The sequence below is a fragment of the Alligator sinensis genome, unplaced genomic scaffold, assembly GCF_000455745.1.
Source record: "Alligator sinensis unplaced genomic scaffold, ASM45574v1 scaffold76_1, whole genome shotgun sequence".
Taxonomy (NCBI): domain Eukaryota; kingdom Metazoa; phylum Chordata; order Crocodylia; family Alligatoridae; genus Alligator; species Alligator sinensis.
In genome coordinates this window covers 1,613,508-1,628,282 of record NW_005841865.1, presented here as the reverse complement: position 1 = coordinate 1,628,282, position 14,775 = coordinate 1,613,508, and the positions used below count along the sequence as shown (strand labels likewise).

The 14,775-nt window shown below is 41.5% G+C and overlaps 1 protein-coding gene across 2 annotated transcripts in view; it reads right to left on the bottom strand.

The window, feature by feature from the left end:
* The window catches only part of RPN2 (ribophorin II), a 30,676-nt gene that overhangs the window by 7,081 nt on the left and 8,820 nt on the right, over positions 1–14,775 (bottom strand). For both annotated transcript variants that reach the window (XM_025191287.1, XM_006016658.3), the window contains exons 5-12: positions 12,103–12,178; positions 11,553–11,687; positions 8,734–8,910; positions 8,126–8,244; positions 7,101–7,206; positions 4,216–4,307; positions 3,139–3,253; positions 1,512–1,706 (exon numbers count right to left, since the gene is read on the bottom strand). In XM_025191287.1, the coding sequence (XP_025047072.1) occupies positions 1,512–1,706; positions 3,139–3,253; positions 4,216–4,307; positions 7,101–7,206; positions 8,126–8,244; positions 8,734–8,910; positions 11,553–11,687; positions 12,103–12,178 (1,015 nt within the window). The remainder of the gene's footprint in view (positions 1–1,511; positions 1,707–3,138; positions 3,254–4,215; positions 4,308–7,100; positions 7,207–8,125; positions 8,245–8,733; positions 8,911–11,552; positions 11,688–12,102; positions 12,179–14,775) is intronic.

Below are 14,775 nucleotides of genomic sequence, written 5' to 3'. Positions count from 1 at the left end.
TTCCTGCTACACTTTTTTCCCCACTAATATAATTCTCTATTCTTAATGTGTCTGACTGTTAGGAGAAAATATGATTCGTCTCTCCTTAGCGGGAGACTAAGAAAGATCTAAGTAGTGCTAGTTCCTATGCACCTTTTATTTTGGGTACATTGGTATATTCTGCTCATCACTCTCTTTTGTCTGACATGAAACGTGCACTCAAGTAATAAACTTAATGAGAGCCATGTAGCAGACCCTAAACAACCACAAGATCAGGATGATGGTCCTCAAGATCAGGCCAGGTGCACTCCATCCAGGAGAGCACACAAAGCAACTACATACTCTCCCTGTACCTGAAAAAGAGTGTTGGGAGGGAAGCTGCCACCCCCAAATTCACCGTAGCCCCCGCAACCTGCCCGCTGAGCTCCCGGGAAAGCCTGGTGGCCCCATTGGGCCCAGCCTGCAGCCACAGCCTGCTGTTGTCCTGCACAGAGATCTGGGGGCCCACAGCACACCGCCCCCCTCAAGAACATCCCAGTGCAGCCCTCCAACCCTCCTGGGGGGCACGTAGCAGCAACAGCTGCAGGCCTCCCCCCACCGCTCTGCACCCACTCACAGTTTCTGCTACCTTGTTGCCTGTTGCAACCTGGGGCCTTCGCATTTCCCCACTCACCCCAGTCCCTGCTGCAGTGGCTCCAGGAACAGCTGATGCCAGCTGCCTGTAGCCGCTGGGCTGCACTGTGCCCTGAACCCCCAGAGGCACTCACCTCAGCTGCTGCAGCAGACCCGGGAGCAGCTGACACCACCTGCCTGCACCGTGGCACAGGTGCAGCCCAGGGGCTGGGGGGAGTGGGGAGAACCGGAGCCCTGATTGCATGAGAGTGAATTTACCTCACATATAAGGAATTTTAGGTAGAAAAAGAGTGATCACATAAGAGCAAATTTGCATATATGGAACCCGCATAAATTGAGGGAAACCTGTATGCTGGGTAGATACTTGGCTGGGATAGCCAAGTCAGGGATGATCCTGCCTTGAGCGGGGGCAAGACTAGATGGCCTTGTCAGGTCCTTTCCAGCCATACTTCCCTCTGATCTTATATGCAACCCAGTCCCTCTAAACTGTAAAATTCTCCTTGCAGATGCATCCTATTTTGTTTTTAACTGGTAGTTCATTTTCTGAAGAGTGAAGCAAATACTCTTCATCAGCCCTTCACAGCTGGACACTTTCATATCCAGCTAATAAATACATGTTACTTCTATTAGAGACCTCTACTGAGTCCATGTCCAATTGGTCCACAAAACCATAACACCCTCTGTTCCATCACAAAGAGAGCTGAACATTCATTCTCCTCTTGCTCTTGCATTTATTCAGCTTTCACATTTTAAGACCGGAGTCTATTAATAATGCAGGAAAAAAGATCAGCAACAAAGAACTGTAATGTTTCTCTTTGTTCATTCAGGCTTCTATTGTTGCTCCTTGCTACACTATCAGTGATCTCAAGAAACATCCAACTGCATATCTGGCAACATACCACATTCCACAGGATTGGATTTTCCAGAGTGGCATCTCCAATTATCAAGTAAAGCGTATAGGTGCCAGAAGCAGAGTCAAACTCTGTCTTTCTCTCAGAAGTGTCCAGCTCAAACTTGTACACATTCTTGTTGTCAGGTTCTGCAACAAACACCACCTCCTGCCCAGTCTTCTGATTGTGGAGTCGGACAAATGTCTAAAGTGGAAAGCAGCAACATTATAATCTGTACCTTCTGGAGGACCTTCAAGTACCCTGACACCAGTGAAGCAGGCAAAGATCAACAGTCACACTTGACAGATGGGAAAACAGATTAACAAGAGATATGTGCAAGGTTACAAAGCAGAGCAGTAGCTGAGCTAGGAACAGAATCCTGGAAAGCTGACTCCTGGATCCATGGCATAGTCACTTGACTTCAAGCCCCCCCCCACTATAAGTAGACTAATACAGGTATCAACACTGCCCAGAAAGCATCTGTGACATCTGGCATTTCCTGCTGTAGGCATACTGAGCTCTGTTTCGGATGTTTTACTACAGCACTTGACTGGTCTATGAGCAAGAGGGTGCAACATCAAATACAATCTCAGGAAAGTGAATGTTTTTGGGAACTGGCTATATTCAAGAAAGAAATGCACTTTCAAACAGAAGATGCCTTCACTCTGCTTTGTCTGTTAATTTAAGGAAGCAGCAGCATCAAGTTTAGTAAAGGTTTATTAAAAATATAGCAAAAAATGTATATAAACTAAATTCACTCCCTTCATACTAGGGGTGTGCAAAATGGGCCGTATGCGATTGAGATTCAGCCCGAATCGAGGACAATGATTCGATTTGTTGATTCGGAACACTGTTCTGATTCAATTTGGCCAAATCCAAATCTGAAGAATCGATGCTGACTCAGAAAATCAGCGATTTGGCCATAGATACAGCTTTAAATGTTTTTCCTACGTACCTCGAGGTACCAGGTACGGCTCGTGAACATGGCGATGCTGGGGCAGATGGAGCTTCCCACACCAGTGTGGGGGGAGCAGCCCCTCTGCGTGCTTGGCAGTGAACCCGAAATTGGGCCAGAAGTGTATCTGGGTCCGCCGCTGAGGACGTGAGGGACCCCCCCCACACTGCTTCAGCTCAGTGATCGGCTGTGGGGGGAACCCAGGCCCCACCCTGGCACCAGCCGCTGAGGAGGGGAGGGGAGGGAATCCCCCACATACTCCCTGGCGGACCCGGAAGTGGACCGGAAGTGCTTTAAACGTTTAAAGCTGTGTCCGTCTCCAAATCATCAAATCTTTACGAATCTCTCCGAATCGATCCGGAGGGTTCTGATTAGATTCGGAAAGATTAAAGGGTCTCCTGATTTGATTCGGATTCGGCTGCTGAACTGGGGCAAATCGCCACCAAATCAAATCAGCGACCAAAGCTTTGCACAGCCCTACTTCTTATCCAGCGTTCTCTCTCATCCACCTTTTGTATTTATCAACAATTTTCCCCATCACAATCCATTTCCTACAGACTATAAAATGGTTTTCACACTCCAAGAAAGCAGCAATTGTTCTTTAAAAAGAGCAATGGTTGCTTAAGATGCCACAAAAGGTGGAATCTTAATGGCAGAATAGCTACAGGAATTTGTCCTGACCTGGTGAGGGATAAGTTCAGCTCCACTATTCATGTCTAGCAGTTGGAAGGACAGGGCAAAGTTCTGATGACTGTCAGCTGTGAACGATCCTTTGGCTTTAGCTGGGTAAGCTACCCTGGAGCAAGGAGAAAAAAAAATGATGACTGAGTTGGTTTTTCAACGGGGAACTGGAGTTCAGAGCGACTGACATGCACAAGCTTAGCTTACAGTATCAGTTTACTCACACGGCTTCTTGTTGCAGATCATTTGTTGAAACAGACCATCAGTTAAGAGAATTAAAATGCTTCACTGTCTCATCACCACCTCCCACAAATCAAAATAGTGCAGTTCCTTAGTATAATTTATTTTTGTAAGCCATCTGTGGTGCGTGGTTTTAAGGCAAAAACACTAGTTAAGAAAGACTTGTGGTAAACCCACAAATGATGGCAACCTCTTCCTACAGCACACATTTACCTTAAAGCATGCTTCCACTGAAGTCGAAGGTACAACTGTGGCACACACAGACACACTTGTGCTAGGCCTAGCTGATGCAAGTGCCAAAGGCAATAAAGATGCAGTGACAGACTCCAGTGCAGACTAGCCGCAAGCATATATGCAGGCACCCAGCTGTCTTCCACAGCACACAGCAAAATTGGCATTAGTGCTTCTTTGCTGATCATTAGGTGAGATTACTAGATTAAAGCTAGCATGGGTCCACCCGTCTATGCTATGATCACACCCTGCAGGGAACATAGGTATAGCCTTAGAAAGTCTTCTCTAGAGGAATTCTGCCAATGCCATAAATGTTTAGGCAATTATTTTAACCAGCTGTATTTGCTGCCTTGAGTACTGCCAGCACAAAAAGGGCCTTTGTTTTCTGGCTTCTTTCTGCATTTTTTTCATTAAAAAAATCAATCCATTTTTTCCTCCACCCAACTCCCAAGTATTGAGTTGAAAGGAGAAGGCACAGATACAGATCTGACGACAATCCAAAACAAAAGACTCTGCTTTTGTTGCACTAGATCAAGAACTGAAGACCTATATAGACTAGATTCACTGCTGTCATTTACAAAGGCATTGCGCACACTGCAGCTTTACCTTGTTGTTTTTGGTGCAATGCTCTGATCCTTATCCACAGTAGAAAGATCCACGTTTGTAATACCAACTTCAGTGGAGACCTTTACTTTCAGCTGCAGCCAAGCACAACAGAGAAACCGCTTAGTATAGTCTATTTATATCTATGCAAACTCAGTTTATGCCAACAGTTTTCTAAAGATGCCTACAAATTCTCCTTACTCTCAGGCCCAGAGAATCCTAAACATATTGGAACCAGTTTCTTTGTCAGGATTTTCCACAAAATACAATACTGTAGGAAGGTGTGGAGAGAGAAAACAAAACTAAAGGAAACTGACAAGGACTGATCATTGAGACTTGATATTAGGCCAGCATTCCTACACCAAGCCCCTTAAATCTCTAGACCTCACAAAGTACGAGTTAAAGTATAGCATACTTATTGCATCAGGCAGTTGTTACCTGTTCCTTTTAACATATCAGAACAACTAAAACAGCTCAAGCATCCAGATCTTACTAGGTTTTATTTCAAAGTAATGGACATTATGTATTAAATCTGATGTGTTTTTGTACTTTCTTTTTTAATATAATGTTCTACATTTCTCTGTTCCCCTTAACGGGATATTAATTGAACTCTCTTGACAGTCACTAATTATAGCTTTACTGCTGCAGATGTCTAACAGGGTTTCTGCACATTCTCTAACACTGGGCAAAAACAAAGCATTATTTCCCAAATGATACTGACCTAGACTTTAATTTAGTGATTTCCCTTCATAATTAGAGTAGGTTATTTATGATTTGTATTGTGGTAGCCCTAGGAGACCTGTCGTGTATTAGGACTCTATTGTGCCACGTGTGGTATAAATCCAGAGCAAAAAGGCAGTCCCTGCCTCAACAGCTGACAATTTAAGTACTCCATCAAGGCCAGCAGGATTTATTTCAGTCTGCCTCCCAAACATAAGCAGTTGCCGCAGAGCATAATTTTTAATTAGCACAGTTGTTCTCACAGCTCATAAAACACGCTGTGGAGAGTCAGAATCTGTTTCACTGCCAAGACGTTTTCCCTTATCATCCACCATAGCTTGTTTCCATACAGTTACTAGTGAGTCAGGCCCTACCCCTCCATGCACATTTTCATCTCGACAGAAAGCTTATCTAGAGGACTTGTAACTATGTGCAGTCTGGGGTGGGGTGGGGTGGGGTGGGGGGGTGAAGAAGAGAGAAAAGACAGAGGGAGAGCACATTTTTTTTGTCCTGTTGTTTTTGACTGAACCTTTGCAACACCTTTGCAACACAAAACTTAAGGAGAAAAAAAAAAGAAGTCAGACAGATTTATTTTGAGGGGGAGGGGAGCGGGGGGTGATGGGTTCTGCCCAAGGTAACTAGAGTTCAGAGCTTTAGTCTGATCCCATAACAGGAGTGGAAGAATTGAGAATCTGAACCACACTTAATTTAAAAGTCAAGTGAGGGCACTGCCTTTTTTTAAACTGTATCACACGCAAACACGTCTCACAAATACTTTAATGCCAGGAAATGCAGTTTTCTGCTTGGAGTAATAGCCCTCCAGTTTAGCTCATTACTGTCAAAAACTATATTGCATTAGGGACAATTAACACTCATGACAGCCTCAAAAAATGTAGCTTCCTCAGCAGCTCTCCCCCATAACATGTCTTATTAGGAGCAGTTCACACAAAGCCATCCACATTAATGCATTCCTACTGGTACAGCATGCTTGTAGAGAGTTTAAGTAACACCATCAATCCCCTTCTGATGCTCTGTGTGTGATTATTACTACAATTATAATGTCGACTTGATATGCGCAGCACAGGTCAGCATTTGTAAATAAGTGTCTTCTACCTCCACTCCAAGCTGACTGAGCCATTACAATTTTAAATGCTAATATTTTTCATTACAGAAGAATTGAGGGCAAAAAATTAACCCCTACAGTAGACATCATTTGATACAAGTGACAACTTTTCCCACCTGCCACCATTGGTCTGAGACAGCGATGAGCTTAAAGAAAAATTGCTTGGAATCTGTGAAGGGCCTTAGAGAAAACATCTTCCTCACAGGAGAAAATCTAGGGTAAAACCTTAAAGTATTCATACAATAATATGTTTCCATGACTCAGGCAGTGGTCAAATTGGAAAAGTCTGTCTGAACAAGGCCTTAATCCACAACTTGCCTCATTCTGTCATTTCCCAATACAAATAAATTAACAGATACAAGAAGATGGGACTGGACTATATGGGCTAATGAATGTACATAGGCAGACAAAAGTCAATTGCTTACCTTTAATATTAGAAAGTATCAGGCAGTCTCAATTTAACCATACCCTAAGTATGGTTAACTATAATCTAAAAAACCAACATGCCTATTTACAGTTTTCTATCATTACTTCATACTAAAGAAGGTTATGCATACATCTGCTTTATGTGCTCTTTATTCTGTATTTAATGTGCATGTATAAGTGTCTGCAGGGGTGTAGGTTGTAGCCGTGTTGGTCTAAGGACATAGGCAGACAAGGTTCCTTGGGTGAATTTGATATCTTTTATTAGACCAACCCAAATAGTTGGAGAATAGTTATTAAGCAAGCTTTCGAGTTCAAAAACCCTTTGTCAGGCTAAGGAAGTTTCAGCAGTTGGTGTGTGCTCTTCCTGGATGGAATGAAAAGTGTCTGACTTTCAAAGCAATTAAATAAATCAGTTCAGTAATTTCAAATTATCTCCTTCGTAAGTGGACACATGCATGCACACACACACTAAAACTATCTTTTATGATTTTAAGGCCAGGTCAAAATGTAAAGGTTTTCAGAAAACTATAATGGCACAAAATCAGTATAACAGGCCAGACGCTCAAATAATGTGAACTGTAATCATTTCATTAAACAATGGTTACAAACACATACCTACCTCAACTTTGTTTGCAATAAATCGAGTGTCGCCATCAATGCTGACAGAGAAATCATAATATCCACTGGCAGGTTTGACATTCATGAAGTTCAACTCAAAGATATCGCTGTGACAGCAAAAGCAAGAGGTAAAAAAAAAGAAAAATACTAATACTGGAATACTAGTATTCTGGAATACTAATATGGGAATGTGAAATTATAAAGTCAAAGACTAATGAGCAACATATGCTGGATTTTCCATTACTACTGATTACAAGTATGAAAGAAATGGCATGTAAAGAACAGAAAAGCCTTGGCATGGTTTCAGCACTGTTAAGAAGATACTACTATTTCTCTAAAAATAAGACTCTTCTACATTTTAGCCTGATGTTTTCTCTGTGCTCTAACATTTCTCTTGTAAGCAGAGATTAAGATCATTATTACTAACAGTACCTGCAGCCATTAACAATTGTGAGCAGAGGGGCAGGAGGTTTATAGAGTGGGTTTAAGAGACAAGTATCCATCAAATAGTAACCATCAGTACTTTTCTCATCTCCACAAATCTGACCTGACCTTGTAGGACAATCATCCTGATCTTGTGGTTGTTTAGGGTCTGCTACATGGCTCTCATTAAGTCTATTACTTAAGTGCATGTTTCATGTCAGACAAGACAGAGTAATGAGCAGAATACACCAACGTACCCAAAATAAGAGGTATATAGGGACCAGCACTACTTGGATCTTTCTTAGTCTCCCCTCAACGAGCCAGGGAGAGAAAAATCGCATTTTCTCCTAGCAGTCAGACACGATAAGAATAACGAATACTAGTGGAGTATAACATGCAGCAGTGATTCGGTATCACTACCAAAGAACTCTAAGTCACTGGAGACACCAACAAATTAAACATGACTATAGTGCTGTGAGTTTTCCTTAATGCAACAACCATTTCTTCCTGTGAAAGGCCAGGGGTAGGACAGAAAATCCAATATTGTCATAGCTACCATTATATTCCTTTAAAGCAAACTACAGGAGCAAGTTTGTTTCTTACCCTGATAGGGCAAATGCAGTCTGGTGAAGAACAGTGGCTTTGGTAGATGCAGACTTGGCGTAGTCCAGTGTTACAGTAGATTGAGTCAGTGGCTGGGACATAACATTGGTCACTTGTAGCTAGAAGGAAGAAGGGGTGGGGGGGGGAGGGAGAAAGAGTAAACACTATGTTTCCTAGGAAACCTGTTGCTCAGGGAACTAATTCTGGGAAGAGGGAGCAGAACACAGAATTAATTTGCAGGAATCCCATCTTCTTTGACTATCCCTCATATATTGTCTGCTAATCATGCCAAGTCTGAAATCAAGTATACTCAGATTATTGAGTTCTCTACAACATTTTAAAATCGTTAACTGAAACATTACTAATTCTTTTGATTAAGGCAAGCATGTTCAACATTAGTGCTTTTGTGGCGGTGTTTCTCCTAGTCTCTGGTAAATGCAGGTCCATAAAAGCCAAGTCACATAGGTACTGAGAAAGGATTTAGGAAATAAGTATGTACATGAGACCTGATATTAGAAATGAAAGGTATTACCTGACACACTAAAACATCCCACACTTGTGATACTGCACACCAAGACAAAATGTTATATTTGGGTCTGGGAGCTCACCCTGAGTATGGGCTGATGATGGGAAACAGCTGCAGGTCCATCTGGGACCACAATGACAGGCAAGTGGTAGCGGTTCTGGGATAAAGAGCCTGCAGCATAAGCCACGCTGAAGGCTTCAGAGAGTGTCTCAAAGTTTTTCTTGCTAAAAATTGCATTTATCAGCTGGATGATCTGATCCTGAAAGAAAGAGAGCAAATAAACCACGTGTAAGCCAAATGTGGGAAGAACACCTGCTTCCTGCAAAATTTCAAAAAAGCCAGTCTCATTAAATGCTAGCAACCTCCTTTCCTGTGTAAATCTTTTCCAAGAACACCTGTGAGTTCATATTAGGTCTTCTGCAGAGGATAAAGACAAAGACATTATCACTTATACTAAAATCCACAAACTTAAAAGTAAAAATCTCAAATGCATTTTGCTTCCATTATTTAAACAATACAAATATCATCTCTCTAAACTGCAGGTGGTTTGCACATGTATTAGGTTTCTCATTTTTGGCTCCAAGTTTCCAGCACAGGACAAGCAGTGTGCCAGATGCTTGTAGCTCAAGCGTGGGATTCCAGTTATACACAAGCCTTAGACAAGAACTAATGTTTTGAAACAAAACAGCTTAAAACCATTTCAATTTCAGGGTGGATGTCTGAGCCAAAATCTGATCTGGGATGGGCTTAGTAATCAAATCCAAAAGCCTGCATAAACCTCACATTATTCCAACAGAGTGGCAGCATATAAAATGTGTGTATCCAAAGATCAGAATAAAACTCAGAAGGCAAACGCACCTTCATCTTTACTGAATTTCCTACCTGTACACTTTTAAAATAGCTTTCAGCTTTTCAAACTCCCACCCCCTCCACTCCCCGGAGTCTGTACTGAACATGCCAGCGAATACAGGACAAATAAAGGCACATAAGTAGAAGCTCTGTCTCTCTATTTAACACCAATCCTGCACAGTGTAATGTTACCCCCACAGGGCACCTGGTAGGATCAGGGATTTAAAAAAACAACCAACACACTGACCAAAAGCTGCAAAAAAACCATGAACTGTTGTTTTAAATATAAATCTATTAAAGTTTAGAAGTGACTCTGTTGGCTTTCTGAAAAGTAGGCATTTTATCCATTCAGGAACAAAAAGAAAAGAAAAAGATCCAACAAAAGAGCTCCTGACAGCCTGAGTTAGACTCAACACTAAACAATTTTCTTTAATTGAACCAATTTATTTTTTTACGTCATTGGTACGCTAACATTCTGGAACACATTCATCAGATTCACTGTCTACAGAACGACATCAAAATTGCTCCGTCAAGTTTGCCTGGCAGCACCATGGAAAGGGGCCAGGAATGAACTCAAGATACCACACACATGGGCTTCATTCTTAACCCCTACTGTTTCAGCTACTACCTTCACAATGCACTAGGCTGCTGTGTGTAACTTCCTATATTATTATATGCACATTATAAAGGTATACCTAAAAAAATAAAATAAAATAAAAAAAAAAAACATCAGTGAACTTTGCCTACAAAATACTGAACAAAAAATCCTGTAGAGAACCTGCCAGAATAATTTCTAGCTAATCTAACTGTGACCCTGGCTATAAACATTTTTGCAAAACAGGGAATCTTGCAATAGGGCTGTGCGAAATGGCACCGTTCTGTTTTGACTTGAGTTTCGAGGTTTCAACGGAACAGCGTTTCGTATCGAATTTCATTTTGATTCAAAACAGTTGTTTCGTTTTGCTTTGTTGAGACAGTGAGGCTGTTTCGACGTTTTGCTAGGTCGGGCCAGGGCTGAGGAGTCAGCCCAGGTGGGCTGACTCTGTCCCCGGCTCGATGGTTGCGTCAGGGAGGGGGAAGTCAGCTCAGCTGGGCTGAGTTTCCCCAGTACGATGGTGGTGCCGCTGGGAAGGGAAATTCAGCTCAGCTGGACTGACTTCCCATCCCCAAAGCTACGGTCAAAATGTTTTGACTTTTGAAACATTCCCACTAGCCTTGTTTTGTTTTGAGGCTGTTTTGAAGCCCTTTGTTTCATTTTGATTTTGACTTCAAAATGAGTCGAAACAGTGTCGAAACAAAATGGACAGCGAAATTTCGCACAGTCCTACCTTGCAACTACCTTGGGGCAACTGCATGCAAACAAACATCTGCAGAGGGGCAAAAAAGCTATCCTATATTTGAACAGAGGTGATATTTTCTAAGCGGGTTTATCTACATACAAGGAATTGCAGCCATACTCTACAACCTTTTTCCCCTCAGAGCATCTAATTTTTTTTCCTAGGTCTATGCAAGTTTTTTCTAACTGCCATTCATCAGAGTGTTTGGACATAAAGTTTAATGTCTATACTCCCCCACAAAAAGTGAACTAATTGGAAAGCGGTACTTTCCTCTAGGGAACATTGTGGTCAAAACCAATGTACCTCCTCTTCATTTCTCTCATTAAGATACTTATGTTTCCCACCTCCTCCACCTAATTAGCATTGGTACAGCACTCTGAATCTGTGAAGTGCTACAGAAGAAACAAAATCTCCAAAAACAAGTTTTGTTTCAACAAATTTCAAAAAACTGCCCTAAAAAAAAGCAATACCATGATAGGTTTGCCATCACCTCTTGTACTTTTGAGGCTTGTTTTTTCTCACTCCTGTATTCAAGTTGTACTTCCTTCCCAGATGAGTTAAAAAAGTCTCCTTTCACATTTTCCTGTTTACTGAAGACACTTTTTGATCATTATGGACAAATCCTGATCACAGTTACACACATTACTTATGCCTCATAAAGACCCCAGGTGCAATAATTAACTATGAGCAGTTGATGGAAGGAGCCAATACATACTTCCTTCATTGCTGGCTCTGTACCAACATGATCTGACAGTTTATAGGTAGCAGCAATAAATAATGCAGTAGTTTCAAGTCCTTCTTCAAATTGTAGATATACTCCACCCAAGTCATCCAAACGAGCAACAAGGTCCTGAAAGCAAGAGAAAGAAATTACCCAAAAGGCAAAGACAAATACTGAAACTTAAGGGATTGGTTTTATCTGTAAGGCATGTGTTCATCAGGCATTCACACAAGGATCACAGAGTTCTCTTCTAACTCAAATTCTTTCTGAAATTTTAGAAATATACAAGAACAAAGCATCAGCCAACCGGAAAAACCTTTAATAATTTTGAGAGGTTTTAAATGGTAAATTTAAGGTTGCTTCTGTTTGAGGTACAGTCCACAATATTAGATTAACCTTTTCAAAGTGGAGGTTTGCTTTAAAATGAGTTTCCAAGCAAACCCCATACCAAAGGGAAGGGAAATGAGCTGATTTTTTGGATTTTAAAAGATTTATGGATCTACAAAAAGGAGTCTGAATAATGAGGGAACATAAACTTTCTTACCTCTATCTCCTCCACAATGCTACTCAAGTCTGCCTGCTGGGACAAGTATGATGCTGTCTCCAAAGCCTGAATAGTTCTGGAACAATGAAAACCAAAACAGTGATGAATAAGCAATGTGAGATTTTACCTATTTAAAAGCAGAACACTGCTCAACCCAAAGCAATTACACAGTCTCAATTACAACTGAAATGGAAATAGATGCTGTTAATGCATTCTTCTCAGGGGTTCAGAGGATAACAAAACCTGAAGAGGTGCCTAAGATATTTAGTTTTTTAAAAAGTCAAGTAAAGGGATACTATTACGTTCAGAAAAAAAACCCGGGGTAAAGCTGTTCTTGCCATAAAACATTAAGATGAAAATTTCCTAATTTCAGTGGCTAAAGTGAGACCCCGAAATAAGTGGAAGAATTCCAGGGATAGAATTCCTGGATTCTTGTTGATTCAAATGACAGCTGTGGTTGTTTAATACTTAGAAAAATGAGGCCACTTACAGTTCCCTAAATAAGTATTTGGAAGCTTGACCTTAGGATCCTACGTTTGAAGAAGTCTGTACTTTTGATTATCCCGTTGGTTTACTTCTTGCATTTCTCTCTACTTGTCAGAGGAATACAGGCAAGTTGGCCATTTTCACTTTTGTTTCTAGGTAATTTCATTTCTGCTTATGCATTAATACAAAATGCTATATTATGCCAAGCATCAGTAGACAGGGCTGTCACGTAACATTGAACAGCTGTTTTTATTAGCATGCCAGAACTGCTCGACCTTTGATGAAGTTTTGAGTTTTCAGTTTTGCATTGGAGATTTTTTTGGGAGAATGGTAACAAACAGCAGGAAAAGAATCTAACCTGTCTTTATGGCTAACAGAAGTCAATTCTTGGACCAGAGGTGCTTCCTAGGAAGCGCAATGGCAATTGAGCTGGACATTCTTAACGAGGGGATCACTTGTATGCTGTTTGCGACTATCTCTGTACAGGAACTGCTGTAGACAGTGCTAACAAACATTACATTAAGATGCTAATCTTAGTCTACATTATTGATTTCTTCTACATTGGGAAACTAGCATACATAGCCCTTAAATCCACTACATTTCAGGGGATGGCCTACTTCATGCTTTAAAAGACACAGCTAGGACTTAAACTTTTAGTCAATGTAAGCTTCATGAACACTTTTCTAAGAAAACAGTTTTTGTAAAGTGTTTTCTACACTAAAAATCTGTATTTAAGGCTCTGCCACTGCTCATTACAAAGAAATCTGAATACAATACAGCCACCTTATAAATACACAAATATTACCCATTCCTGATGCTGGATTTGGAAAACAGCAGAAGATGGATGTACTTTCTGCTTGAACCAACTCCCAGACCTTCACCCAAACCAGTAGGCATATTTCCTCATTACTCTCATATCTGACAGCTGCTACCAACACAGCCAATGACATCTGTCACAAAACATGCTGCTTATGCTCCAGTCGCAGCTGGGAATTAATTCCTTGCAACTAATTTTAAGCAATTTAATTAAAGGCTTGCTTATGCAACAAAGGAATGGGACTTTTCCCCTGGCCCTAAAGAAGCAGAGCAGAGGAGAAACAAAAGCCAGCTTTTTATAATGGGTCATTTAGAAGACTGGACTTGATATTAGAATAGGAAAGTATTTTGCATACCATCATCTTCAGACCTTCTTAACAGCTTTGCTAGCAATCAACACAACAGCAATATGAAGTTAATAAAAAAACTTTAGCCGTACCATTTTCCTGCTCTTCTAAAACAAAGTGCAAAGTAAAAACAATCACTTGATTTTGCTGTTCTGCTCTAATAGGGGTGGAACAGGAAGATAAGTGTTTTGCTGCCCCATTCTGGGAAAGAAGCCCTTCCCATTCTGGGTTACAGAGCTAGAACTGTCATCCTCTAACAACTGAGGCAGCATGTGTTAGAAATTTGGATAGAACATCTAACAACAAAGTAAAGTTAATTGCATAAAGGTTAACATCAGAAAATGTCTCCCGTCAAATACTGAAGCAAGGCAACTAATATCCAAAAATGCAAGTTACTTGTACCAAGATCCATGTTCTCAGACATAAGTGTGACACAACCCCTTGTGTGTCTCTCCTTTTTCAAACAAACGTTCTGAGAGCAATTTGCAGGTCACACCAGCTGGCAGAACCTTAAATCTCATGAAACAATAAATTCCACAAGAAAGGGAAAGTGTTGTTTTCATATAGGCTGGATCATGTGCCAAGAATCTCGGAGGACATGCAAAACTATCACCATATTGCTCTTGATCATGAAAATTAACCTACTCAGGGAAGAGAGCAGTTCGTAATGGCTTTGATCATGAGCTCCCCAAGCAGCCATTTTGAGCATCAGGCTATAGTGTATACTTTAATGCAATTTTCTGTTCATAATACTCATACAGGTCAGTCGCATCTTACACGAGGGTTAGGTTCTGAAGTCAGCGCGTAACGCGAAAATCGTGTATAGTCAAATCGTGTATTACTGTGCCAGCAGTGACTGTCTCTGCCTCCAAAACCTCCCACCGCCACGGCGGAGCTGTGCTTAGAGCTGTGTGGCCGGTGGCAGTGGCGCAGCGCAGGGTGGTGGTGGGGGTGGCTGTGCGCCACCCGGCCACCACCACGCTGCCGCCTGGTGGCTGGCTGCACAGCTCCGGGCACGGATCCG